General features: G+C 45.8%; 1 protein-coding gene and 1 non-coding gene across 5 annotated transcripts in view; one reads left to right on the forward strand and one right to left on the reverse strand.

The window, feature by feature from the left end:
• Positions 1–967: 967 nt before the first annotated feature.
• LOC144142787 (uncharacterized) overlaps positions 968–26595 on the reverse strand; it is a 37035-nt gene continuing 11407 nt past the window's right edge. Inside the window, exons 5-7 of one of the 4 annotated variants that reach the window (XR_013317044.1) lie at positions 25750–25945; positions 7258–7453; positions 968–1124 (exon numbers count right to left, since the gene is read on the reverse strand). Coding sequence is in view for 3 of the 4 variants with exons in the window: in XM_077674512.1 (XP_077530638.1) it covers positions 25787–25945 (159 nt within the window). In the remaining variant the exon portion in view is untranslated. Of the gene's footprint in view, positions 1125–7257; positions 7454–20980; positions 21134–21970; positions 22171–25749; positions 25946–26595 lie in introns of those variants that run through there. The other 3 variants (XM_077674512.1, XM_077674514.1, XM_077674511.1) reach the window with 3 other exon arrangements.
• Trnae-cuc (transfer RNA glutamic acid (anticodon CUC)) lies at positions 17239–17310 on the forward strand. The gene has a single exon. It is a non-coding gene; the product is annotated as a tRNA-Glu (tRNA).

Here is a 26595-nt window from a genome sequence, read left to right on the forward strand (position 1 = left end):
AGAAGGTCCCTTTTAGTGTCCTTGGGTCTTCCGCTGTCTAGAGGCCTAACTCTCAGTGACGTGCTAGGCCCTTGGACGAACTCTAAACGAGCATCTCGAGCGACAAAAGTTCTACTGTCTTTCCTGCGAAGCACAGGACTTGATCAGATTCTTTAAACAGGACTCTCTTGATGAGCGCGTCATCTTCATCACAGTCATTATCATCATCTCTTCATCGATTTCATTGTTTTATACATCTGGTGTAGCAAGCTAGGCGCCTTGGCCAGGTTAACCTCACCAGTATCATTAAAGACTATTCTCTCTCTCTCCCTCTCCCAAGACCATATCATGTGGGCCAGTGTGGCTGCCTGTGTTCACCACGTTCAGTGATCTTTGTAGAGTTCGACATATATATGGCTGAACGTTGCCGGGTTAGGGAATGCATTCAACTGTAGCTTACGCCAAAGTACAGAATGACGTCTGTCAAGCGTGGTATGCGTTGCGGGATAATTTTGGCGCTACGGGTGCTTGATGTCTCGGTAGATTACCAGCCCCCTGGTCCGAGTCAACAGCATCGACAAGTATGTCCCGGAAGCATCCCCTATTCAGGCTATGAACTTGGTTGAACTTCGAAGCCAAACCAGTGCACGACACAAAACACAATAGAGCTGCAGTGCGAACAAGTGCACGGAGGAAAACACAATTGTTTGCAATTTCGCTTCAGCATACTGAGTTATTTGACTGGGTCAAACGTGGAAGAACTGCAGCTTTAACCTTGCCGACAATCATGAGGCTGTCCATTTCACGACGGCACCGCAATAACAGCTAGCAACGCTAAAACCTTCGACATTCCGTTTTTCAGCCGTAATCCAACGTAATAAACGTTAAACGTTAAAACTAGGAGAACAGTTTAGAGTACACAAGATTTATTAAGAACTCAGTTCGAACGAACCGGCAATCATTTATTTGGACGATTCGTCGATTGCTGCTTCACCATTGGTTGCGTACTCGTCTTCGGTTGTTCCCCACCGTGCGTCACCCGTGGAGACGTTGCGGTGTCCTTGTTGTTCCTCCAGGATATCCTGAATGTTAACGCCTACAACGCCGGTATAATTGTCGTCTCTCGTCGAGGTCACCGTACCGCGCTGCATTAAAGAAACAAATATGAACAGAAGAAGCGGTCTTTTCCTTTTTGGTCGGTTGCTGCTGGAAGCGCGAGCGTAGTGCAAGCGTACCAAACGAAATGTCATTCTCGGCAGCTTGCAGGGGATATAACTACTTTGCCATTCCCTAGCTGCGACTTTATTGGGGCAATCAGGCTGCAGGAGTGCTCCACTGCGCAACAGCGAAAGCCCACACCCGATGTGCGCAAACATTTTGCATTTCTTAATTTGTTTAAAAGGTCCGGCGCTTGCAAATTGTTAATAATCGACCAGTGTGACCGCAGGAGCTGCTCAGTGGCTAAGCCTTTTTCTGCTGACCACAAGTGGCCTCGATCTCCCTTCCCCACGACCGTTTTTGTGAATTATAGGGAAATCGAGAACGTCCGTGTATCCAGATTTTGATCCCCGTTTAATATCACCAGCTGAAGAAAATAACTCTGCCGGTTTGCAACATAAACAGCGCCTCGGAGCAGAGATATATCACGGGGCATCAAATGCGGCAGTTTTCTTTAAATGTGTTCACACGGAAAACAACAAAAAGAAAAGGCGAATCACGTTGTTTTAAAATATTACGCAAAAAGTAAGTAAAACCGAATAAGTAAAAAAAAGCACCAACACGTGGATATTGCTCTATACTTTTCTTTGCCCTGCCTTTCACAACCAATTTAAACGTGTCATCGATGCGAATGAAGTGAGTTCCGTGGTCAGTTTTTGAGGACAGTACAGTGGGCAAGTTTCGTTTTTTAGATACAAATAACAACAGATATGTCAGGGAAAACTGCTAGGTGCGCACTTAATCCCTTGGCAAGAAACTGCAGCCCCCGGCCTTGTCTTGGAAGCAGAAACCGTAATAAATCAGAAGACACGTGCTGAAAGGCAGGCTGGTACATCACACTGCCCCATTCTCCCAGCGATCATCTTTTCTGCTTGTTTTGCACTATTGTCGCTTTCAGATCTGCTTTTTTTCGAGGGTGCACTTGTACTGACTGCCCAAGTCACTACATTACTTCTACTACTACTCGTTCCGGAGGGGAAGTACTGCTGTGGACGAATTAAAGAGCGTTTACCCAAAAAAGTCCCACCTCATGCTGGACGCGTCAAATTTCCCTTTCATTTTCCCACAGCATAATCTGTTATAAGATTCCGCGACGTAGCACACGGAACGATGTCCGGGGGTCAGGCGGTACGATGACATACTGATTGTAATGCACACATCCGTTATAGCTATCGCAAAAGGAATTGCAGGGGTCAGGGCAATAATGCAGTGACTGAGCGTTAACTAAATCTTACTTTTAAAGTGTGGCTAACACATTCGATAAGATGACAGCTAACAAAGTATTGGTGACCAGATAATCTAATTCATTGGTACTATTTATGTGCCTGTTGTAGGATTTTTCTGTTTTGTTACAAATATAAAAAAAGGGCGCCATTAATATTAAGCGCTGGGATTTGAACGCGCCAGTGCGCAAGCCTAAAGTTAAGGCTTCAAGGTTAGCGTGATGGGCGATTCCATAGCTACGATTGGGGTTTCAATAAAAAATAAAAGGGCAGAAAATATATCCAACCGTCATATCTATTGGCGGTGGCTTTATGGGACAACATAAAGTCTGGGCGAGAAAGTAGGTGGTAAATCGTCGCCACTTCATCTGTTTTTCTAACATCTCGTAATTGTTTATTTAAAGTTTGCTTTGCAATTGCGCCACTGCCCTTGAGGAACAGCAGCATTTTTAATTTTTTGTTTGTATTTTGATTTGACTTTCGTTTTAAACTACTAAATGTTTTTGTTTTCTAATTTTAGTGATAATTAATCTCATCGAACCGGCTCGCGAACCGGTTACGTACATGATTTTGTCGAACTGGAACTGAACCGGAACGAAATGATTTCGCCGGAACCAGAACCGCAACCGAACCGGTATTTTTTCGGTTCGACACACCTAAATTATATATATATATATATATATATATATATATATATATATATATATATATATATATATATATATATATATATATATATATATATATATATATATATATATATATATATATATAGGAAATGAGGGGCTCGTTGAAAATAACACAGAAATAAGGGTTGGCAGTCGAGAAAACCTCGGAAAGCAAAGGGGAGGATGTGGTAGATCATTGAAACAGATTAAGAATTTGGAAAGAAAGAAAGAAAGTGAAGAAAAAATGCCCGCCAGGTGGGATCCGAACCCACGACCTCCAGAATACCGGTCTGGTGCGATAACCACTACGCTACCGGCGGGGCGATTTTCCCATTCACTTTCTGGGGTATTTATGTTAGGTATGTTTGTTTCCTGTGCTTGGGGGTGGTAGCCAGCGCCATTCGGACTAATCGGGGTGAAGGGGACCTTCTTTTTAACCCCCGGGTCGTGACTCGAGTGTCTACGACATGTCCAGAGTGGTCGACCAGCTTTGAACCCTCTTAAGCTCCCTTTGGCAACAAGACTGCCAGAACAGAGGCCCTCGCTATGCATGTAGCGAATCAGAATAGGAAATGAGGGGCTCGTTGAAAATAACACAGAAATAAGGGTTGGCAGTCGAGAAAACCTCGGAAAGCAAAGGGGAGGATGTGGTAGATCATTGAAACAGATTAAGAATTTGGAAAGAAAGAAAGAAAGTGAAGAAAAAATGCCCGCCAGGTGGGATCCGAACCCACGACCTCCAGAATACCGGTCTGGTGCGATAACCACTACGCTACCGGCGGGGCGATTTTCCCATTCACTTTCTGGGGTATTTATGTTAGGTATGTTTGTTTCCTGTGCTTGGGGGTGGTAGCCAGCGCCATTCGGACTAATCGGGGTGAAGGGGACCTTCTTTTTAACCCCCGGGTCGTGACTCGAGTGTCTACGACATGTCCAGAGTGGTCGACCAGCTTTGAACCCTCTTAAGCTCCCTTTGGCAACAAGACTGCCAGAACAGAGGCCCTCGCTATGCATGTAGCGAATCAGAATAGGAAATGAGGGGCTCGTTGAAAATAACACAGAAATAAGGGTTGGCAGTCGAGAAAACCTCGGAAAGCAAAGGGGAGGATGTGGTAGATCATTGAAACAGATTAAGAATTTGGAAAGAAAGAAAGAAAGTGAAGAAAAAATGCCCGCCAGGTGGGATCCGAACCCACGACCTCCAGAATACCGGTCTGGTGCGATAACCACTACGCTACCGGCGGGGCGATTTTCCCATTCACTTTCTGGGGTATTTATGTTAGGTATGTTTGTTTCCTGTGCTTGGGGGTGGTAGCCAGCGCCATTCGGACTAATCGGGGTGAAGGGGACCTTCTTTTTAACCCCCGGGTCGTGACTCGAGTGTCTACGACATGTCCAGAGTGGTCGACCAGCTTTGAACCCTCTTAAGCTCCCTTTGGCAACAAGACTGCCAGAACAGAGGCCCTCGCTATGCATGTAGCGAATCAGAATAGGAAATGAGGGGCTCGTTGAAAATAACACAGAAATAAGGGTTGGCAGTCGAGAAAATCTCGGAAAGCAAAGGGGAGGATGTGGTAGATCATTGAAACAGATTAAGAATTTGGAAAGAAAGAAAGAAAGTGAAGAAAAAATGCCCGCCAGGTGGGATCCGAACCCACGACCTCCAGAATACCGGTCTGGTGCGATAACCACTACGCTACCGGCGGGGCGATTTTCCCATTCACTTTCTGGGGTATTTATGTTAGGTATGTTTGTTTCCTGTGCTTGGGGGTGGTAGCCAGCGCCATTCGGACTAATCGGGGTGAAGGGGACCTTCTTTTTAACCCCCGGGTCGTGACTCGAGTGTCTACGACATGTCCAGAGTGGTCGACCAGCTTTGAACCCTCTTAAGCTCCCTTTGGCAACAAGACTGCCAGAACAGAGGCCCTCGCTATGCATGTAGCGAATCAGAATAGGAAATGAGGGGCTCGTTGAAAATAACACAGAAATAAGGGTTGGCAGTCGAGAAAACCTCGGAAAGCAAAGGGGAGGATGTGGTAGATCATTGAAACAGATTAAGAATTTGGAAAGAAAGAAAGAAAGTGAAGAAAAAATGCCCGCCAGGTGGGATCCGAACCCACGACCTCCAGAATACCGGTCTGGTGCGATAACCACTACGCTACCGGCGGGGCGATTTTCCCATTCACTTTCTGGGGTATTTATGTTAGGTATGTTTGTTTCCTGTGCTTGGGGGTGGTAGCCAGCGCCATTCGGACTAATCGGGGTGAAGGGGACCTTCTTTTTAACCCCCGGGTCGTGACTCGAGTGTCTACGACATGTCCAGAGTGGTCGACCAGCTTTGAACCCTCTTAAGCTCCCTTTGGCAACAAGACCACCCCCAAGCACAGGAAACAAACATACCTAACATAAATACCCCAGAAAGTGAATGGGAAAATCGCCCCGCCGGTAGCGTAGTGGTTATCGCACCAGACCGGTATTCTGGAGGTCGTGGGTTCGGATCCCACCTGGCGGGCATTTTTTCTTCACTTTCTTTCTTTCTTTCCAAATTCTTAATCTGTTTCAATGATCTACCACATCCTCCCCTTTGCTTTCCGAGGTTTTCTCGACTGCCAACCCTTATTTCTGTGTTATTTTCAACGAGCCCCTCATTTCCTATTCTGATTCGCTACATGCATAGCGAGGGCCTCTGTTCTGGCAGTCTTGTTGCCAAAGGGAGCTTAAGAGGGTTCAAAGCTGGTCGACCACTCTGGACATGTCGTAGACACTCGAGTCACGACCCGGGGGTTAAAAAGAAGGTCCCCTTCACCCCGATTAGTCCGAATGGCGCTGGCTACCACCCCCAAGCACAGGAAACAAACATACCTAACATAAATACCCCAGAAAGTGAATGGGAAAATCGCCCCGCCGGTAGCGTAGTGGTTATCGCACCAGACCGGTATTCTGGAGGTCGTGGGTTCGGATCACACCTGGCGGGCATTTTTTCTTCACTTTCTTTCTTTCTTTCCAAATTCTTAATCTGTTTCAATGATCTACCACATCCTCCCCTTTGCTTTCCGAGGTTTTCTCGACTGCCAACCCTTATTTCTGTGTTATTTTCAACGAGCCCCTCATTTCCTATTCTGATTCGCTACATGCATAGCGAGGGCCTCTGTTCTGGCAGTCTTGTTGCCAAAGGGAGCTTAAGAGGGTTCAAAGCTGGTCGACCACTCTGGACATGTCGTAGACACTCGAGTCACGACCCGGGGGTTAAAAAGAAGGTCCCCTTCACCCCGATTAGTCCGAATGGCGCTGGCTACCACCCCCAAGCACAGGAAACAAACATACCTAACATAAATACCCCAGAAAGTGAATGGGAAAATCGCCCCGCCGGTAGCGTAGTGGTTATCGCACCAGACCGGTATTCTGGAGGTCGTGGGTTCGGATCCCACCTGGCGGGCATTTTTTCTTCACTTTCTTTCTTTCTTTCCAAATTCTTAATCTGTTTCAATGATCTACCACATCCTCCCCTTTGCTTTCCGAGGTTTTCTCGACTGCCAACCCTTATTTCTGTGTTATTTTCAACGAGCCCCTCATTTCCTATTCTGATTCGCTACATGCATAGCGAGGGCCTCTGTTCTGGCAGTCTTGTTGCCAAAGGGAGCTTAAGAGGGTTCAAAGCTGGTCGACCACTCTGGACATGTCGTAGACACTCGAGTCACGACCCGGGGGTTAAAAAGAAGGTCCCCTTCACCCCGATTAGTCCGAATGGCGCTGGCTACCACCCCCAAGCACAGGAAACAAACATACCTAACATAAATACCCCAGAAAGTGAATGGGAAAATCGCCCCGCCGGTAGCGTAGTGGTTATCGCACCAGACCGGTATTCTGGAGGTCGTGGGTTCGGATCCCACCTGGCGGGCATTTTTTCTTCACTTTCTTTCTTTCTTTCCAAATTCTTAATCTGTTTCAATGATCTACCACATCCTCCCCTTTGCTTTCCGAGGTTTTCTCGACTGCCAACCCTTATTTCTGTGTTATATATATATATATATATATATATATATATATATATATATATATATATATATATATATATATATATATATATATATATATATTAATATATATATATATATATATATATATCGTAAAGGCGCGAAGACACGAAGTAGTCCTACAACTCGACGTACCGTGAGATAGCCCAGGCGCAAATCATTGCTGGGAGCCCTGGTCACGTACAGGACGATCATCCCGGCGATCACCCCGACGAGGATCACCATAATAATTCCCGGTAGGTTGCGCTGGAAACAGGTCTTTTCGGGTTCCGGTACGGGGATGTACGATATTTCGGTCTTGCTCATGAAGCTCCCCGTCTTACGGGCGTACCTGCGAGAAAGAATAGATAGAAAACTCCAGGTGGGGCCCGTGCTCGTACTTTGAGAATTTTCGGACCGCGGTGCCTGACGTCGATCATGCCACATGCGTACGCGCTCTGTTGTGCTTGCAACAGGAATACGTTAGTCCTGGTGCGTGTCGTTTTCGCGCTCACCGTGAAATCAGTCTGTTTCCTGAACATAGCCTAGACCCCGCACGTGATTTTGGGGGAATAAAATCACGCACCCCTCCGTCTAACGACGACGATGGTTGAACGGCAAGGTTTCTGGTTACAGATTCTTTGGTTTGCAAATAACATACTGCCAGTATGGCAACGGTCTAATTAGTGTCGCAAAATGGCGGCGATGGGAGCAGTCAGCTGATTTTACCCAACCGGTCGAACCGCTTCCGCTCACTGGCTAGCCAGAGTCACTGTAATTATTAATAATAATTCTGGCTAGTCAGTGAGCGGAAGTGGTTTGTCCGGTTGGGTAAAATCAAGACTGACTGACCCGTTTGCAGTTGCGAAACGACACCAGCGAGTATTGCTGTACTGGAGGGGAGCAGTCTGTCTGGATTTTTACTCAACCGGCCAAACCGCTTCCGCTCACTGACTAGCCAGAGTGATTAGAATAATTACAGTGAATCTGGCTAGTCACAGAGCGGAAGTGGTTTGTCCGGTTGGGTAAACTCAACTATGACTGCTCCCTTCGCCGCCATTATGCGACACTAATCAGACCGTTGCCGCGAGTGTGTGCCACTCTGGATGTACGCACCACTTTCCCACAGTACCCACAGCAACTCTAAGGTGTTTCCTCCGTAGGCCTAATATTTGGGTTTTGGGGTGTACGGCGCGAATCGGTACCTTCTGTTTGGCGTTCGCTTCGACCATGTCGAAACGGAGCAATCGGGTAGACGCCGGCTTCATAACGGGAGGGACTGAGGTTCGATTTCGGCCACGGGGAGCGTTTTTTTAGGGGCGAAGCAACTGAGGACCTCCCTTTGTCCGTGGCTTGTCCCTTGGCGTCCGTGTACACAGTTTGCGCATGCGCGAGGAGCATTGAATTGCATAGGATTTGATTGGATTAGATTGGATTGGATTGGATTATATTGAATTGTATCGGATTGGGTTGGATTGGAATTGTATATAGTGTACACACGCGTTGCCACTCATTTACACACTCTTAATCTGGTTCCATATATGTTCCAGTTAAAAAGGGTGATCCATATATTTTATGTGGATCCGAACGAAAGAATAACTGGAACGAGGCATATAGGTGGATCTTATCTGGAACCGTCAGCTTGTTTTCTTTATGTTCGTGGTTTTTATATGGAACCGAAGAAATGGGGTCATGCGATGTCGGCGGTTCCGGTTACTGTTCCACTTATGTCCCAGTAAACGGTTGGGGAGAGTGCGTTTGTATATTTTTTGCTCGTGTCTTGTTCCACATAACTCGTGCACGGCAGTGAAGTATGCACTCTTTCATGCACCAACTGGAACAATGAACCGCATATATATTAGGTGCTTCTTGACCCAAAATGCACAGGCGCGTTTACTATACACGCTCACACCGCACATAAAATTTAATGAACTTCGCCGACATCTATGATACTGTCTTGCAGCAGTTAACTTTCATAATACGGCTAAGCTGTAGTTTTAGTGAAGTCCTTTGACAGAAAACGAAATCCCACTTTTTTGTCAACGCCGTACAAAGCATTAAATGTCGAGAGGAGGATATCTTAGGCAAAAGAAGAAATTGCAGGAACCCATTTCCAGGTGTTCTGCGGCACCCAAACCGCTTTCGTGAACATCGTCTTTTTCTAATTTGAGGCGTCAAGTACAAAATCACCAGTGACTTCAATTTGAGAAGGACTAAACGTCTTCCCTTTCCCCATATGCCGTTCGGGCAAAGCCATAGCTGCTATAGCGCTGAAGAATTCGTGGTGCTTTTGTGAACATCTTCATTATGAAATACTTGTTGAGGCCATTACATTTTATGCATTTGGTTTACAAAGCGTCGCAGAAACGGCAGTTTTTGTTCAACACTCAGTCATCATCTCGCTGTGGTGTAGTACGCGCTCAATGGTACTTAGTCCACGTTACTTATGTTGTGATGGGGTACATTCATAATGGCAACCGACTGCGTCACATTTTACACCACACACATCATGCTACGCATGCAGTTATATGCTTAGGAGTTAATTTTTGTATTTTGTCTCGTCCCGGCTAGTAATTTTCACAAGCAAAAACGAAAGCCTCTTTTCAGGAGGAGAATGACACGAAACCCGGAGAACTAAATCTACCCCGCGGCATCTGCCTTACATTCTATATATTTATATTGAAATGGCATTCTTATTTCAAATTATGCATTGCAGTATCGCGAAAATTCGCAGTGTTACCCTAATGTTGTTACTTGCCGTAGTAATTCAAGTTCACCGAATGACCTGCCCTCTCCTCCTGGTCCCCCCGTTGCTCTTTTCCTGCACTATTGGTGTTCATGAAGAAAAATTGCTGGAAAACGGGCAGATGTATTATTACTCGCTAATTAGCGCGTAATCACACTGGATTCACTATGCGGAAGTAATTTTCTATAACGTGGGTATCAAAGAGCGCCGAAGTATATATTATTGGTATTGGAAAGACTTGTCAAGAGAACGCAGTCAATAAAGAAGCGTCGTTTTGTTTTCACTGCAAAGAAAGAAATAAAGCTGTCATCAAAGTTTATGCACACATACCGCACGCGCTCACGGACCGCGGAGAGAAACTTTAGCCCGACTAACGTGTTAAATTGGCTATTATCTGAGCTCTTCGTTCCAGCCTCAGAGCAGCGTAGACGTCCGCTTAGAGGCCTACTCCCATTTTCCGAAGCAAATATGAGCGACCAAGGGTGCCGAGCTTGTGATCTCTTCCGCGGACTGGGCACTGGCCACGGCGTGCATCGCCAAAGGCACGGAGGAAGAAAAAGTTCGCCGAAACGATTACGAAACGACCGCCACTTCAGTGCGGCATGCCGTGCGCATGCGTTGACAGCATGGAGGAAAGAATACAAGGCAGCGCCGTTTGCGTTGATGCATGGTATAGTCAGTATAGTGGGACGGCAACGGGTACAACGACGATGAGGGAAAAATGGGACTGCGTGAACACTTTTAACGACAGCAGCGCCCCTACGTCTCAACGTTTACGGAAGCTAGTTTTTGTTCGTCCGCATGCAGCGCCACCAGTGGCCTTCTATAGCGGTTTTCTCGATTGCTCGCGTTATGCGCCTGATGTACTAAGTGAACTGTCGGTCAGACTGGCGGGAACGGTTACCAGTTTGGTTGTGGCGTGAAACTGCGGATTTCTTCATGTCATCGGGCTGTATTTACTGTTCGACGAAGTGAAGTTTTGCCGGGAGGCGCAAAAAAGGTCAGTGCTGCTTATTTATGTTCTGGTAACGGTTGTTGTTCTTTGACTTGTTCATCACTGCGTCCGATAAACGTGCCACTCCGCTTCCTGTTCGATGCGAGAAACGTTTGCGGCCGTTATTCACTTTTAAGCTTGTGTGTTGTGGGTTGAAGTCGGCTTGACATTTCTGACTGCGTACGTTAGCTAGTGCTATTTAGAAAGTGGCTGGTGCCCGCATTTCTCGAGTCTGCATGTCCCCTTATGGTGTGGTGTTGCTTAGTTGTATATTGACGGTTGCTGTACCTGTCAGCCGTACTGAATCTTCTCGGGTTAGTCGCACGCTATTGTCTCACGCGCTCACACTGCACAACATGTTTGTCGGAGCGTCTGTTAGACTTATCGGTATTTTCAAACTTCCGTGTTAATTGCGTTGTGTTGGCCTTCTGAGAGCCATAAATTTACTGTGCTAATCACGCTATTCCGCCTAATGTTGATGTGCGTTCAAGGCGTTGGCGGCAGCACTGCTTACGTTTATCTGTGCTGTGTGTGTAGTTGTTACTTGTTTCTTCCAATGCCTTCGATGAATTCAGATGGTCTATTTACACTAGTAAACGTTAGTTGGCTCCCTGACGTGTAGTGAAATGCAAGGTAAAGGTGTTGTCTGAGCAGTAGCGTTGTAACAAAACGTTCCTTTTGTGGAGGGGAAGGCAAGTGGAAACACGCAGAAAGTGTGGTGCCGTTTCTATGCTGTCAATGTCAGTGGTAACCTGAGACCTCGGAATAATTACCCATAAAACTCACGTGTGGACTATTAGAAGTTTTAACGTCTCAAAGTAAGTTTAAAAATTATCCATTCCTGCCATTTTATGCTATCAATGTCAGTGGCAGCTCGAGCGTTGGAATAATTTTCAAAACGCTCGGGTGCAAAGTTGTTGCATCATGATGTGCACCAAACATTAATCAATTTCTGTTCTCCTTTGAACGTAGAAATTATACTGCAAAAGCAGATTGCTACATTATGTATTCATACTCTATGACCTGTTCAGAAAGAGTAAATGGCTGACTGTGGAGACATTTGGCCCCCACCGATAGGTTGTGACAAATGTATTTGTTCCTCTGCAAAAAAAAAAAAAAATGAAAACAAATTATTTCCTTTCATTACTGCTCCTGCGAAGTCATGGCTGTGGCATTCACTGGCTGAAGACATCTTTGGCATGCTGAAGGGTCGTCGGATAGAGTGTGGCGGATTATTAATGCCCTGTGGAGCTCATAAGCCACAAAAGAGTACTTTTTAAGTTGTGCATATTGTGCAGATATTCACCAGTTCGCATAGACCAAGGACAGGTGAGCTTTAAAGTATGTTCAAATATTTTCATATCTCAAATGGTTTAGCAAGGAAAGATTACCAGGGCTTCCGCTGTAAAAAAGACATTCTACTTTCGTGGAACGAATCAGACATTGTTAAATATTTTCTCGTGCTCCCTGGGTAAAGCAAGGCATAAATTTATGCTCTGATATTTTTGTACTGTTTATTTTCTAGGCAATAGGGCGACGATAGACCTAAAACAGTGGTACAAGGAATGCATATGGCCATTTTAATTGTATTTGGGCCCCTTCTGGGAAGTGTGTCATCAGAAGGCAACACATGAAAGCTCTTGCACGGGATGAAATCATTGCATTCTACAAGTAAGTACCCACTGCCATTTTTGGGTCTTTCATGGCGCGTTTTTAGGTAGTTTCTTTATAACTAATGGTTTGAAACTTATTTTCAGTGACAGCTTGGCCTGTGGCTCAAGGTGACAGTAGGAGCTTTTCGGAACACGTTAGCGAAACGTTCCTGGAAGTGCACGTTGAGACGGCCCTGGCATAAACACCCGGGTCTTAATTTTGGTTGGGTAAGCTGGCATTTTGTTTTTGCGAGACTCAATTTCTGGGTCTGTTCGTCCTAACAAAATCTCAGTGTTAAGAAGTTATCGTGAATGCCAATATTGGCCATTGTGTTCACATTCCGCCTATTACGGATGCTCCAACTGTGGCCAAAAAAAACCACTATTTTGTATTTTAGTTTTGTAAATATTTAGCTTTTACTCCTTCAGAGTTGTTGTGATTTGCCAGCACCACGGACACGCCCAACGTGGTTGCTGCTACAACAGTACGGTGGCAACTGAAGATTTAAATGTCCCGCTTTTAATACGCCCGTAGCACCAATAATACTCCCAAATACAGGCGTAGCATGAGTAATGCTTGCATTGGATTTTGACAGTTGGTTAAATAAGGGGTGATTTTTTTAAAAGGAATTGTTTAGAGCACAGAAAGTGACGTCTGCAAGAAAATGTGCTATAGTAGCGATTTATAAGAAAATTGTGCAACAGCCTAGTTCAGCATTAGTCAGCTCAACTTCTGCCTCATACCACCACGAACCATGGAGATAATACATATCGAGAGGGAAATATTTTAGGGGGAACTAATTCCAAAAACAAAATTTTGCCACAGTGCGATATTTATGATTTCTATGACTGGCCATTTATTTCTTTGTGGTAGAAACATCGTTTAGCTGTAAGTTATAATAAGGCAGTTTCACTACAGCATTCTAGGGAGCACATTATACAGTACAGAGAACATTTTTTGCAGAGAGAAGGTGTGTAAAATATAATGCCGAAAGGTGATTATAGTAGTTATTATTTGATTAATAAACAAAACCTCTCAAGGATAAAAAAACCCCTTATATTCAGGATACCGAGGCAGCAAAGTTGGATACTTTCCAGAATCAGGGCAATTTCACTGATTGTCTGTGGTGAAATTTTTTAGCGCACTTTCACCTTTAGCAGCACTCCCAGAAAAAACCCAAGAAATCACTGATTTTAAATCAATTACTGTGTTATGAAAGGGACTAAGCAACTCACTCATTTAAAGCAACCATGTAACAAAATTTTCTTGTTTCCTTGAAGGTACATGAGGTGAGCAGTAAGTCTTCTCGAGGCCCGGTTATTCTGAGAAGGGACTGGCGGCATAAATATTGCCCGCAAGAAACACATCACGGATTCGCCGCCTGCATTGTCACTTCAGGATGTGGTCATCCTCTTCGCCGCATATGTCATCTTTTTCATCGTGTCATCATGTTCATATGGTTGTGTGCCTTTGGAGAGTTCTTGGGACTTTTGCAGGGAGTTCTTGGAAAGCATGAGAAGTTTGACAGTGGCCTGGTGTCATTTAAGTTGGAGTCTCTGTTGAAATACTTTAAGTGTTCAGCTCTACTTGGGATTTTAAATTATTGGTAGAGGTTAAAGTATCTCTTGAAAAGCATGATGGAGGTCAGATGAAAGGCATGAAGGGGGTGAAATCAGATGAAGAGGTTTAAGTTACTGGCACATGCAAGTTTCATGTCAACTGAACACTGAAGTCGTGCCTTATTTTTCATCATTGGCACAATGCGCAGACTGCCTTTGAATCTATAGTGGGTGTTAATTTAGTTCATGGCACCGCATTGTAACGTCCTTATTATTCAAGTGTAGCTCATGAGATTTTTTTCATGGCAGTGCTGCTGCTGATGCAAAAGTGACAGTGATTATTTACGCAAATGGCTTCCGCCTTCATTGATAAATTTTAGTACCGGATATGAGCTGACAGCCATGACCTAGAAAAATTGAAAATGTGCGTATTTGGCTTGAACAAGTTTTCTTCTTTGAACAAAGCTGCATTTCTTGCTTGGCAGAAGCAGGGCTTTGGTCACAATTACACTGATAGCAAGACAGGAGGGTTTTTATAGCACGCAACTGTGAATTTCACCTAAGGTAAAATGTTGAGGCTGGAAAAAATGCTTTCAAGTCTGCTTTGTAAAACTGGTCACCTGTATGATTCAACGCTGGCTTGTTTGCTTCTTAAGGATGTCTGACTTGTTGCCGCTTGAATTGATTACGTATATAATTAGTTTGCATGTTAAATTTTAATCTGTGTAACATGCATCCAGCTACCTGGTTTGCAAAATTATATAAGATTCACGCTGGGTTTTGTGAGATTTCTTGGGATGAATTATTTTAAACAACTACAAATTGTTTGGGCGAGTAACGTGCCTTAAGTCAGGCCTTTTCAGGACGCTCATAAAGTCTATTTTGCCTACAAATAGCTTGATGTTACACTTACGTCTGGTGTCAGGAAACTACTATCGTTAATAATCATGTTCTAATGGTGGCATACTGCCACATGTGACCTCTCGTGTCAAAATGTTTTATCGTTAATCTTGGCTCGAGCGTTGTTTTCCTAAACTCTTGCACTGCACTGTTGTAGGTTTGTGATAATACAACCGTGTATGACTTGTTTTTAGGCCTTTCCCTACAATTTAATAGCAAACTGCATTTTCCCAAACAGTTATACGTAAACATAGTATGGCAAGCGCAATGAGTCATTCCGCCTTTTAATTACCTTGGTTTATCTGATAAGACAGCATATTTGATGCTCACTGTTTTATAATGTGTGTGTCAGTGCCGCGGTAGACGCGCACGTCTATTTATTTGTGAAGCAGTTGCCCCTAATACCGTCTTTATTAACCATGTTTTTGGGTAAAGGTGAATATCTGAAAATGCCACTTGGAGCCTAGTGTTATCGTTATGGTATTTATTCCTTGTACGTTGGTCATTTTCTGTGCAATTTAAAATAGACAGCTATTCAAATCTGAAATGTATGCATACTAACACCCAATAAAGTTGTATAGTATATTGAGAAGCAGTGTATGAGTCATAATAGTTGGTTTCGTGCGTATTTTAATGCAAGTATATTGTTTCTTTTACATGCAGCTGAAAGTCAGAAGAGGATTCTGCGGGTGAAGCCAAAGACTGTGTGCCGCTCTAGGTGCCTCAGACCAACTTTTATATAGAACTGTGCTCCGATAGGCAACTGTTGGGAACTGTCAGGGACCACACTGCTCCCGTGGTTTCTGCTTTCCAATTGTTGGTATCACTGCGGGTCATATATCAAGGCTGTGTTAAAATGGTGCTTGCGGTTTCCTGCTGATACCAATGCATCCGCCAGCCTGGCATATGACCTCGGTGTATACCGAGAGGAAAGCAGAAATATTGGAAAAGTGGAGTCCCATAGACAGCTTCCCAATGCCTATAGGAACACCGTTTTATATAAACAGCTGGCCTGAAGGTACCTGGAACGGCGCACCGGATAAATTCCATAATCATTTTACATGGATCTATGTTCCAGTAACTTAAACTACCCTTTTATTTGGAACAGTGATCCGCATACTTTTATTTGGAACACCGATCCACATAATTTAGTTGCAAAAATATGTGAGGCACTGTTCCACTTAATTTTCAGGATATGTGGAACACGGTTCCAAATATATAACCGGAACTTTTTTGCAAAAAAGTTCCAGTTACTAAGTGGATCTTACGTGGAACCAGATTAAGAGTGCATGTGCGAGTGGGCAATGCCACGGGGGATTTACGGTAAGAACGACCTCCTGTGCTTCCCCCACTCGTCATGATTCACTTCGTGGAGATGCGTTAATTTTTTTCTTCTTTCACTTAACCCCCGACTATTCATCATAATCGTCGGAGAAATTTGGCTTCCCTGCAGGGCGTATTGTCGGCCAACGGAATCAGTAAGGACACCAAAGCTTCGCTTTAAAAATTTGTATAGCACACGGAAGGGCCGTCCCGTGAGACGCGACGGCGGCGCCCTGATTTCAGCGTTCCCTTCCTGGTGTACAAAACAGGCTGTGGGGTGCTATCCCACTGAAAGGTGTTGGAGATGACGCCCGTCGAGAACGAAGCCCCATGCCACATGCAAAGCAAACTGGCACGTAATTTCGTGAGCATCGACGCCTAGTCCTGAAGGAGATAAGGGGTACGAGGGGATGAAGGGCACAAGCCGATGGAGTATACACTTGCAGAACAAGAACAAAAGATTAACTAAGGTAAGTGCAACTGCGTCTGCGCAGATAATCACCCATAGGCATGGTTATAGTTAGTGGGAGCATTTAAGGCCGCGAAAGATTCATGTGCGCAGCGCATTCACCTACAGTAGTTTCCGTAAGAGTTTTTTTGTTTTGTTGTTGTTACAAAACGTGATGAACAAAAAATGGGAGCACCTCCACTCCGTGGATGATGGCGATGGTGCGGAGTACAGGGACTCGACATGACATCCAAGTTGCGCCTAGAGTGACATCGGATTTACTCCCCGACCGTCATTCAATTTGAGCCGTGAGTTGCACCTTGATTATTCCCTAAATTAAACTGCAACTCGCGGCTCAAATCTAATTTTGCTTGATTTTCTCTTGATGGTGGTGCGCGCACGGATGGACGCGGTTGGACATTGGGAGGTCCTCCGCACCGTTACAGGCGGGGGAGTAAGCCGCTTGACTCTCGGTTAATGAATCTCGGTTAATAACACACGGTCGTAGCCCAAATCCGACGTGGTCTAGTGGCTAGGATACCTGGCTCTCACCGAGGAGACCTGGGTTCGATTCCCGGCGTCGGAACCAAGAAAAGGAAGAAAAAAAACGGTCGTAGCCCGATGGGTAAGACGACTGACACTAACTTTGTCTGGTCTACCGGACACAGGCTCGAGTCCTGCCGGGGCCTGTGTGATTTTTTGCGATTGTAAATGCTATGTGCACGGACGCGGACGGACATTATATTATATTATATAATGTATTATAGGAGTGTGTTCGTTAGGCTTCCCCATTTTGTGTGTTAAAAAAATAATGAACTGAGTGGAAGTGTGGGACCCACCTGTCGAGAGCGTAGTCATAGACGTCCTTCTCTGGCCCCACCTCAAGGTCCACCACGGACTCTCTGGGCTGCTGGCTCGCGACAACCCCACCGGCTACGTCTTGCAGCTTTGCCTGGGATTGCTTTCTGATGGGGAGCTCTTGCCCTTCTGTCGACATGCGGCGCTTGAGGGAGACCACGTTGGCGGCTGACTTGCGGGGTTCGACACTGCTGCTTGGTCCTGGAGCTCCGGTGTTTTTTGCCTGCTTGCAGCTCGCCTCCATTGCGCTGCTGCGTTTTGAAGCCTGTGTGTCGGCTTCTTGGCCCTGTTTCTTTATGAATGGCAGTGCGCTTGGGAGGCCCCAAGGTCTCTGACTGGATTGAAATCCCGAGCTGCTGCTGAATTTGGTTGGTTGGTTGGTTGCCTCAGACCATGGCACATACCCACGCGGGGGATTGGCCAAGAAGCTTTGTACCTAATCAGGATGTGAGCTATATTATTTCAGATCCCAAAACTTAGAAAAGGAAATAAAGAACAGAATTTTTTAAATATGTAAAAATATGAAAGTAGATTCAGGAAGAAAAATGCGATAAAAGTGAACGTTTAGCTGGCTAGCAGGAAAACCGGCCTGTCGCCGCCACATAAAAATGAAGGGCAGACACAACATCCCTGTGGCAGATTCCTAGGGCGGAAGCGCCTAGTGACAGGACCTAGGAACTAGATAGCGGAAGGTGAAGGCGTCTAAAGGTTGACTCCAGATGCATGCGTCGCATTGGGGAGAAGCTGCGGCAATTAAACAGGAGATGTTCTATATTTTCCAGTTCGTCGCAGAAAGAGCATTGCGGAGATGGAGCCAGACGAGATTTATAAAGATAAAAATTTAGTGTGGGAATTTTGCACCGACGTTTAGTGATTGCTACCTCGCATAGCCTTGTTTCACAAAACATCGGCTTCCATGCATGACGAAGGCGGCTATAATCTCTAGAAGATAGAAGGGCGTCTTGCTTATTAGCCTGGAGTAGTTGTAGACGCCTAAATCTCGCCCCCAATAGAAAGCTATCATTTGGACACTGCACGATCACAAGGCCACCAAGAGACATGCTAGCTTATTGATCAGCCACTTCATTGCATGAGATTGCTGCATGTCCTGGAACCCACACTAGCCGAACCTCACAAAGCTGATGAGAAACAAATGATGGGAATGTGCGGATAATTGGATAATCTTTTTCGGGTGGTAATGCGGAACACACAGAGAGGGAGTCAGAAAGTATAACAACATGGGAAAATCTATGCTGGAGTCTTTGAAGAGCCAAAGTTATTGCCAATGATTCCGCCTGGAAACTAGGGTGTGTAATCAGGCAACCTTCGGAGACACACGCCTTCTTCTCCACAACTGATGATGATGCCTTCAACGTTTTCGCACGTACCCACAAGGGGGGATTGGCCAGGGCTAAATCACTAATTGAGATTCGCGAGGACCTCAAAATACTAATTTATTTCCGCAAAGAAAGAGGCCGAAATGAAAGTATGTCATGATTAAAACACCAATTACCAATTGATAAGTACCCTTCAGCGACCTGAAGCAGAAAGAAAAGCTTGAATACAATATATATATATATATATAACTATAGTAAAAATTGGGTATATATATAGTAAAAAATTGGTGTAGCTTCTATATATATATATAACTATAGTAAAAATTGGGTATATATATAGTAAAAAATTGGTATAGCTTCTAAGAAAACTGTTTATTGGTCGATGTTTCGGTCGGATGCCGACCTTCATCCGACCGAAACATCGACCAATATTGATTGTAGGGTTTAACGCGCCGACGCAACGCAGGCGATGGGGCGCGCCGTAGTGGAGGGCTCCGGATTAATTTTGACCACCTGGGGATCTTTAACGTGCGCCGAAATCTCGTACACACAGGCGTTTTTGCTTTTCGCCTCCATCAGAAAAGCGGCCGCCGCGGCCGGGAATCGAACCCGCGACCTCGTGCTCAGCAGCGCAACGCCTTAGCCACTGAGCCACCGCGGCGGGTAACATCGACCAATAAACAGTTTTGTTAGAAGCTATACCCATTTCTTACTATTGTTATGGCAACCTAAGACAGCCCTTCCCGCAATCATATATATATATATATATATATATATATATATATATATTGTGATCAGTAATCTGTTACTTGATACGCTGTGTGTAGATCATCTGGCATCTGGCACTTGTCACCATCATATCATACCTCATCTCCTGCTGCTAACCATCCACATCATCATTCCCTCGGTTTCGTGGGCTGGGCTGCCGCTTCGAATAACCACACTGTGTCGACCGTCTCCGAGGCGTCTGCCGTGTGTCTTTGGCGTGTCCCAATATATATATATATATATATATATATATATATATATATATATATATATATATATATATATATATATATATATATATATGTATATATATATATATATGCATGTTTCAAATTTGATGTCCTAATAGATAATATAAGTAGACAATGTAGAGTCAACCCCAAACGCTCAAAAGGGTTCTTCAAAAGCAGTTGTCTAAAACGAGGCACGCGGCTTCTTCGTCATTCTCTAACATTTTGTCCACGTGTAACCAGAGATTATGCATGGCCCGCGATGTAACGGCGGTTCTAAAATTCTAGCTAGGGCCACTAAAAAAGCTGTCCTGAATTCACGCTGTGAACTTGCTGGGGGATAACTTCTATTGTTGATTTGATTGGATTGATTGCGGGGGTTAACGTACCGACGCTACACAGGTTGCGATGCGCGCCGTAGTGGCGGGCTCCGGATTAATTTGGTTCACCTGGCGATCTTTAACGTGCGCCGAAATCTCGAACACACGGGCGTTCTCCCTTTTCGCCTCCATCAAAAGCTTCTATCGTCATCCTTGACGAGCGAAGAAACTGCCTGGGCGCCACTGTAAAACGATGGTCAGGAACACGCGGGCCGTGGCGGCATTTTGTCTGCTTCACAAATTCGAATTGTGAGCTGATCACCACGACGCCTCCCATTGCTCCAGACGAGTTAAGGCAATCCCTATCTCAGAGCAGGAAGTTTCTCTACCATACCACGTGGTTGAGGACTGCGGCCGGTGTGCCGCGCCATTTGCATGGATCTGCATTTTCATGAACGGCTGCGTTGAATACGCGGCGTTAGGAACGGAGTCTAGACAGAGAACGGGGCGCAATCAAAACCATTTACTAAAACACAACATGGATATCCACATGTGTGCTACGTCACCTTACAACAGACATCACCGGTTGAGGCGCATAGCACCACACTCGTATTTCTCCCTGATAGGAGACACCACAAGAATACCTCTCTGAGGAGTTTCTATGGCGTAAGACGTGGTTCGGGAAGGTTTGTACTCTGCGTTAATTTAAGGATTGTCGGTTATTTAAAGCGAGATGCGCCGGTGCAGCTTCTGACGACTGAAACGGTCGTGATGGCTGAGTTCGCGGTATGTGACAAGTCTGTCCCAGAGGGCGAGTCTTCCTCACAGGCTTCCCGGTAGGCCGAACCGCTGGCTGCCTCGTGTGCAGTCTCGTTCCCCGGAACGGAACATGGAGCCTGTTGAGTGGCGAAGTGTGCTAAATATAGCGTACGACACCAATCAAAATTAAACGTGCCGCCGTTTAAACGACTGCACGAACACAAATAACATGGTAACCTACGATTTATCATAGTTTTTGAAAGCGAAGGAGTTTAGCAATTCGTTTATTCCGGCGTTCAACAAAACTTAGTATAACAGTAGAAAGAAAAGAAATCACCGGTACACCGGCAGGATGCGAACCTGTGTCAGGTAGACCAACAGAGTTAGAGTCCATCGAGTCCGTCGTGTTACCCACTCGGCTACGACCACGAGTTACTACCCAATAGTCAAACGGCTACTCACTCGGCTATAACTGTGGAAGGAATCACGTCACCTGCTTGACACAGAACACGTGATAGGGTACACGTTGGAACTGCAGGGGCCTAGTTTAAGTGTGCACGTTCCGTTCGTTCGTTCTGCCTCTTCAATTTGCTGCTTCCTCGTCATTATATCAACAAACTTGGAGTAAAGGTCCTTGCGGCCGCTAAGAATAAGCAAATCAGATGCAACTGTGGACTTAAAACACCATGATGGTCGTAAAGGTTGCGTACAGCTTCGCTATCTTGAAGGCTTACGTGTTAGTGTAAGCTTCCTTCATTTTTTAGCTCGATGCAGCTTGGAAGGCTTACAGCTTTAACTTACCAGACCAACATGAGGCTGTCGATCTATTGGTGGAACCGGGGTCCTGCTGGAAGAGCTAGTAACGGTGATATTGTAATTTCATTTGCACCCGTAATGCAACGTTGTAGATGCCTAATGAATGGCATCTGCGTGCAAAGTTTAGAGTATAAAATAATTAATGGGAAACGCGTTCGAGCGAATCAGCAATCATTTATTCGGACCGCTCTTCGAGTGGTGCTTCAGCATCGTCTGCATCGTCGTCTTCGGTTGTCCCTAGCCGTGCGTCACCTGTGAAGACTTCGAGGCGCCAGTTTCGTTCCGCCGCGGCGTCCGTGGTATTAACGCCCACAACGCCTGTATAATTCTCGCCTCTCGTAGAGGGCGCTGTGCCCGGCTGCATTTGGAAAGGAGGAGCAGAAGGAGCGCGCTAGATTTGAGACGCTTTACAGACACAAATTATCACGGAGTATGCAATAGAAGTCAGAGGTAAGATCGCTAGACAGGATACTGGTAAACTTTCCCAGGATACGAAAGATTTAATTAGGAAATGGCAAATCATGACAGTCTTCACCCCAGCTGAGAGAATAGAACTAAGCAGAGCTTTCGAAGTTAATCAATAGGCGCAATATAGCTGACATGCGGAAGTGTAATATGGAGAGGATTGAGCAGGTCTAAAGAAGGGATTGTGAAAGCAGTGAAGAGGCATCTAGCCATAGGAAGAATCAGATGTATGCACTTAAAGACAAGCAAGGCACTGACATCACAAATAGGGATAAAATGGTTGTTGTAGCCGAGGAGTTCTATAGGGACCTGTACAGTATCCGGGACATCCAGGATAATGCCGAACGAGACAGCAGTTCAGAGGAGATAGACATCCCACCAGTAACGACCGAAGAAGTAAGGAAGGCTTTGAAAGAAATGAAAGGGGGCAAAGTACCTGGTGAGGATCAGATAACAGCAGACCTCTTGAAGGATGGCGGAGAAATTGTACTTGAAAAACTGGCAAACCTGTATACGCAATGCCTAATGACCCCGAGTGTGCCGGAATCCTGGTAGAACGCGAACATCATCGTAATCCGTAAGAAAGGTGACATGAAGGACTTGAAAAATTACAGGCCGACCAGCTTACTCTCAGTCCTCTACCAGGTGCTTAGCAAGGTAAGTGCTAATAGAATTGCTCAAGTAGGGTTTCGTAAAAGCTAACGGTTTCGTAAAAAAAGTACTTACCAAGGTAATCGCTAACCGAATTTCTGCAACCTTAGATTTCAGTCAACCAAAAGAACAAGCAGGGTTCCGTAAAGGTTATTCAACAGTGGACCATATTCACACGATCGATCAGGTGATAGAGAAGTGCGCTGAGTATACGGAACCCTATATATAGCCTTCATAGATTATGAGAAAGCATTTCACTCGGTCGAAACCCTAGCAGTCATTCAGGCATTACGGAACCAGGGGGTAGATGAGCATTATGTAAAAATACTAGAGGATATCTACAATGGGTCTACAGCTACGATCATCCTCCATAGGGAGAGCAGTAAAATACCAATAAGGAAGGGTGTCAGACAAGGAGACACAATCTCTCCAATGTTATTCACAGCATGTTTACAAGAAGTATTCAGATCGTTGGATTGGGAACAGGTGGGAGTATGGGTTAATGAAGAATACCTCAGTAACCTCAGATTTGCTGATGTCGCTGCCTTGCTAAGTAACTCGGGGGAGGAATTGCAAAACATGATTACCGCACTGGACAAGCAGTAGAATCGTGGGTCTGAGAATTAATATGCAGAAAACTGAAGTAATGCTCAATAACCTCGGATGAGCACAACGGTTTGAGATAGGCAGCGAGGCAGTGGAAGTGGTAAGCGAATATGTCTACTTAGGTAAATTAGTGAGGCAGAGATAACTAGAAAGACAAGAAATGGTGGCGTGCATTCGGCAGGTATTCTCAGGTAATAAATGGCCGCCTACCATTGTCCCTGAAGAAGAAAGTGTAAAACAGCTGCATCTTACCGGTACTCACCTAGGGGGCAGAAACTTGCAGGCTCACTAAGAGGGTTCAACTTAGATTGAGCACGACTCAGCGAGCAATGGAACGGAGGATGATATAGGTGTAACGTTGAGTGACAAGAAGAGGGCGGAGGGAATAAACGCGTGTTAAGGACATAGTAGAAATTAAGAAGAAGAAATGGACATGGGGAGGGAATGTAATGTGAAGGCAAGATAACCGTTGGTCATTACGGGTAACAGAGTGGATCCCTAAAGAAGGCAAGCGTGGCAGGGGGCGGCAGAAAGTTAGGTGGGCAGATGAGATCAAGAAGTTTGCGGGGATAAATTGGTCGCATATAGCACAGGGCCGGGATAATGTGGGATCGTTGGGAAAGGCCTCTATCCTGCAGTGGGCGTAGACAGCATGATGATGATGATGACGACAACGACGCTGATGATGATGATGATGATGATGATGATGATGATAACAAACTGTCGCGAGGGTGCAACTCGGGCACAGCGAACGATCGACTATCGCCGGACCACGACTGGGATTCGCAGTCGCCACTTGATCGGGTTTCCGATACGCGAAGCGTCAAATGAACTTGCGCGGGGATCCGACTTGCCAACAGAGCTGGTTGCAGTCAACTAAATAAAACCAAAGAGAGCGAAAATGTAAAAAAAGACGACGTCGTCGTTGGATCTATGTTGGAACCATGTCGGTTCCTCCCGGTTCCACCGAGAAAAAAAATGGAAAAAAAACTGGAAGCAACCTGAAATGTGTGCCACGAAGCCAAAGCACGTCGAGTGCCGCTGACGTGTCATCGGTTGTTCTCTTAGGACATTGTGAACGATGTTACGCAAGGAGCAAAAAACTGCGACCTGGTTAGAGAGTCCGATCTATCCAAGTCGACAATCTCTAAAATGTTTAAAGACAGAGGGAAGATCCTGAGCTCCAAGATCAATGCCTATACCATCAACCAAAAAGCGCAACGGCCCAAACGACAATTCACAGGACATTTATGCATATATTATGAGCTATTCTTTCGCTTGTCAAACTGCTTTTCGGGCAAGGAGTTCTATTCCGGCAAGCGAGCGGTAAACTTCGCTTCACTGCTGCATCTAGCGCCCTGTTATCGACACGCGCCGTCCAGGCGATGTCCGCAGCCGTGTCAGTGCGCCAACCGTATGCTTTCCGCGTTTTCGAGCGCAGAGAACGCTTATTAAGTGCAGAGCACTTTAGGCGCTCACCCTGTCGTCGTAGCTCGCTTGCTGGACCCAAGTAGAGCAACAGGGCGTCCCGTGGTAACGCTGTAGTTCGCGGCGTACCCCAGATCGTCTTCGAAAGCCAAGCGGTTTATACAGACATAAGCGTTCGAAACTCGTCTACCGCTGGCGCTTGTCCTACACGTCCACGTTGTTTAGCACAAAGAAAACTGTAGGTACATTCGAGGCAAAATATACGTAATTAACCTGCGGCGCCCGCGTTAGATTAGTTAGGAAGGTTCGTTGGATAGTAAGCGAAAAAAGCGGCTCCGCAAAAAAAAAAAAAAAATGGCGCCTTCGAATTGACGCAAAACAGCTCCAGCATATGAAATTTAAGCAAGCACAAAAAGAACAGAACTCCCGCTGGCGCAGTTTCAGGCAGGGGGCGCGCCAGCACTGCGAAGGCGGAAACTTGAATTGCATGGGGTGGTAGCAGTGAGCGGATAACGGCGGTACAGCTCATTATGGCGAATCCCTGCTCTTCACTTCCTACAGCTTTCACATTGAGTGGAACAGATTTATTGCACTTATAACAAACTTCGGATATAACGAACAAATTCAGCGAGAAGGTTGAGTTCGTTATAAGGGGACTTGACTGTACAGCAATTATCGCCGAAATAGTAGCAGCTGTGGCAATGCGGGCATGCACACGCGCAGCGTACGCCAACGCGGCACGCCCGTACTTTACAGAAACATGGAGCAATCCTAGAACTCGGCGTACCGTGGGATAGACCGGGCTGGAGTCCTTGTTGGGTGCACTAGTCGCGTCCAGAAGGATCAGCCCGGCGACAATCACGATGAAGGTCACCATAAAAATGCACTGCAGGTTGCGCTGGAACCAGCGCCTGTCCGGCTCCGGTGCGGGCATGTACGACATTTCGGTCCTGTCCAAGTGGCCTACCGTCTTTCCGGCGTACCTGCAAAAAAAAATCACGCCATATCCACGGAATGAATGATGATAAGTGGGGCGAAGCTCGAGAGGGGGAGATCATCGGTAACCGTAACTCTCCCGTGAAAGTTCGCCCATTACATCATTAAGAAAGACGTAAGACTGTGTGCGTACATTGTACAAATCAACTTTTATTTTCGGAGTCAATGCTCCCAGGCCCAGACCTGGTGAAAGACCCCGCGCCATCGAGGACTACCCCGCACCCCCACCACAATTTGTCACGTAGGATGGGACACAACGGTAAAGAAAGAACTTTTATTTAGGGCGAACTTGTGCCCGAACACGACGAGAGGAAACGAGCAAAGGTCCTTGCGTCTCGTTCGATCTCCGAGAGCGATTGCCAGCGTTCGTGGCGTGATCATTTGTGTGATCTCCCCCTCGCAGTGCACGTGCGCTCGCGCCTCCGTTGGCGAACACAGACAAGCTCGCGCTCCCGGTGCCGAGTTTGCGCTGCCGGTTGCAGCCGGTTCTTGCGCGTGCAACGCGGCCCACTTAGCGACATCTCCGAAAGCATGCGGCAGTCACGTACCACGAGACACAAGGGATGGACAGACCCATGACTTAAGGAGCTTCGCCCCTAAAAACTGCGGTTGATTTCTCTGTCATAAGAATCGGTAA

The sequence above is a fragment of the Haemaphysalis longicornis genome, unplaced genomic scaffold, assembly GCF_048455015.1.
Source record: "Haemaphysalis longicornis isolate Haplotype H1 unplaced genomic scaffold, Haemaphysalis longicornis Haplotype H1 scaffold_6, whole genome shotgun sequence".
Classification (NCBI taxonomy): Eukaryota; Metazoa; Arthropoda; class Arachnida; order Ixodida; family Ixodidae; genus Haemaphysalis; species Haemaphysalis longicornis.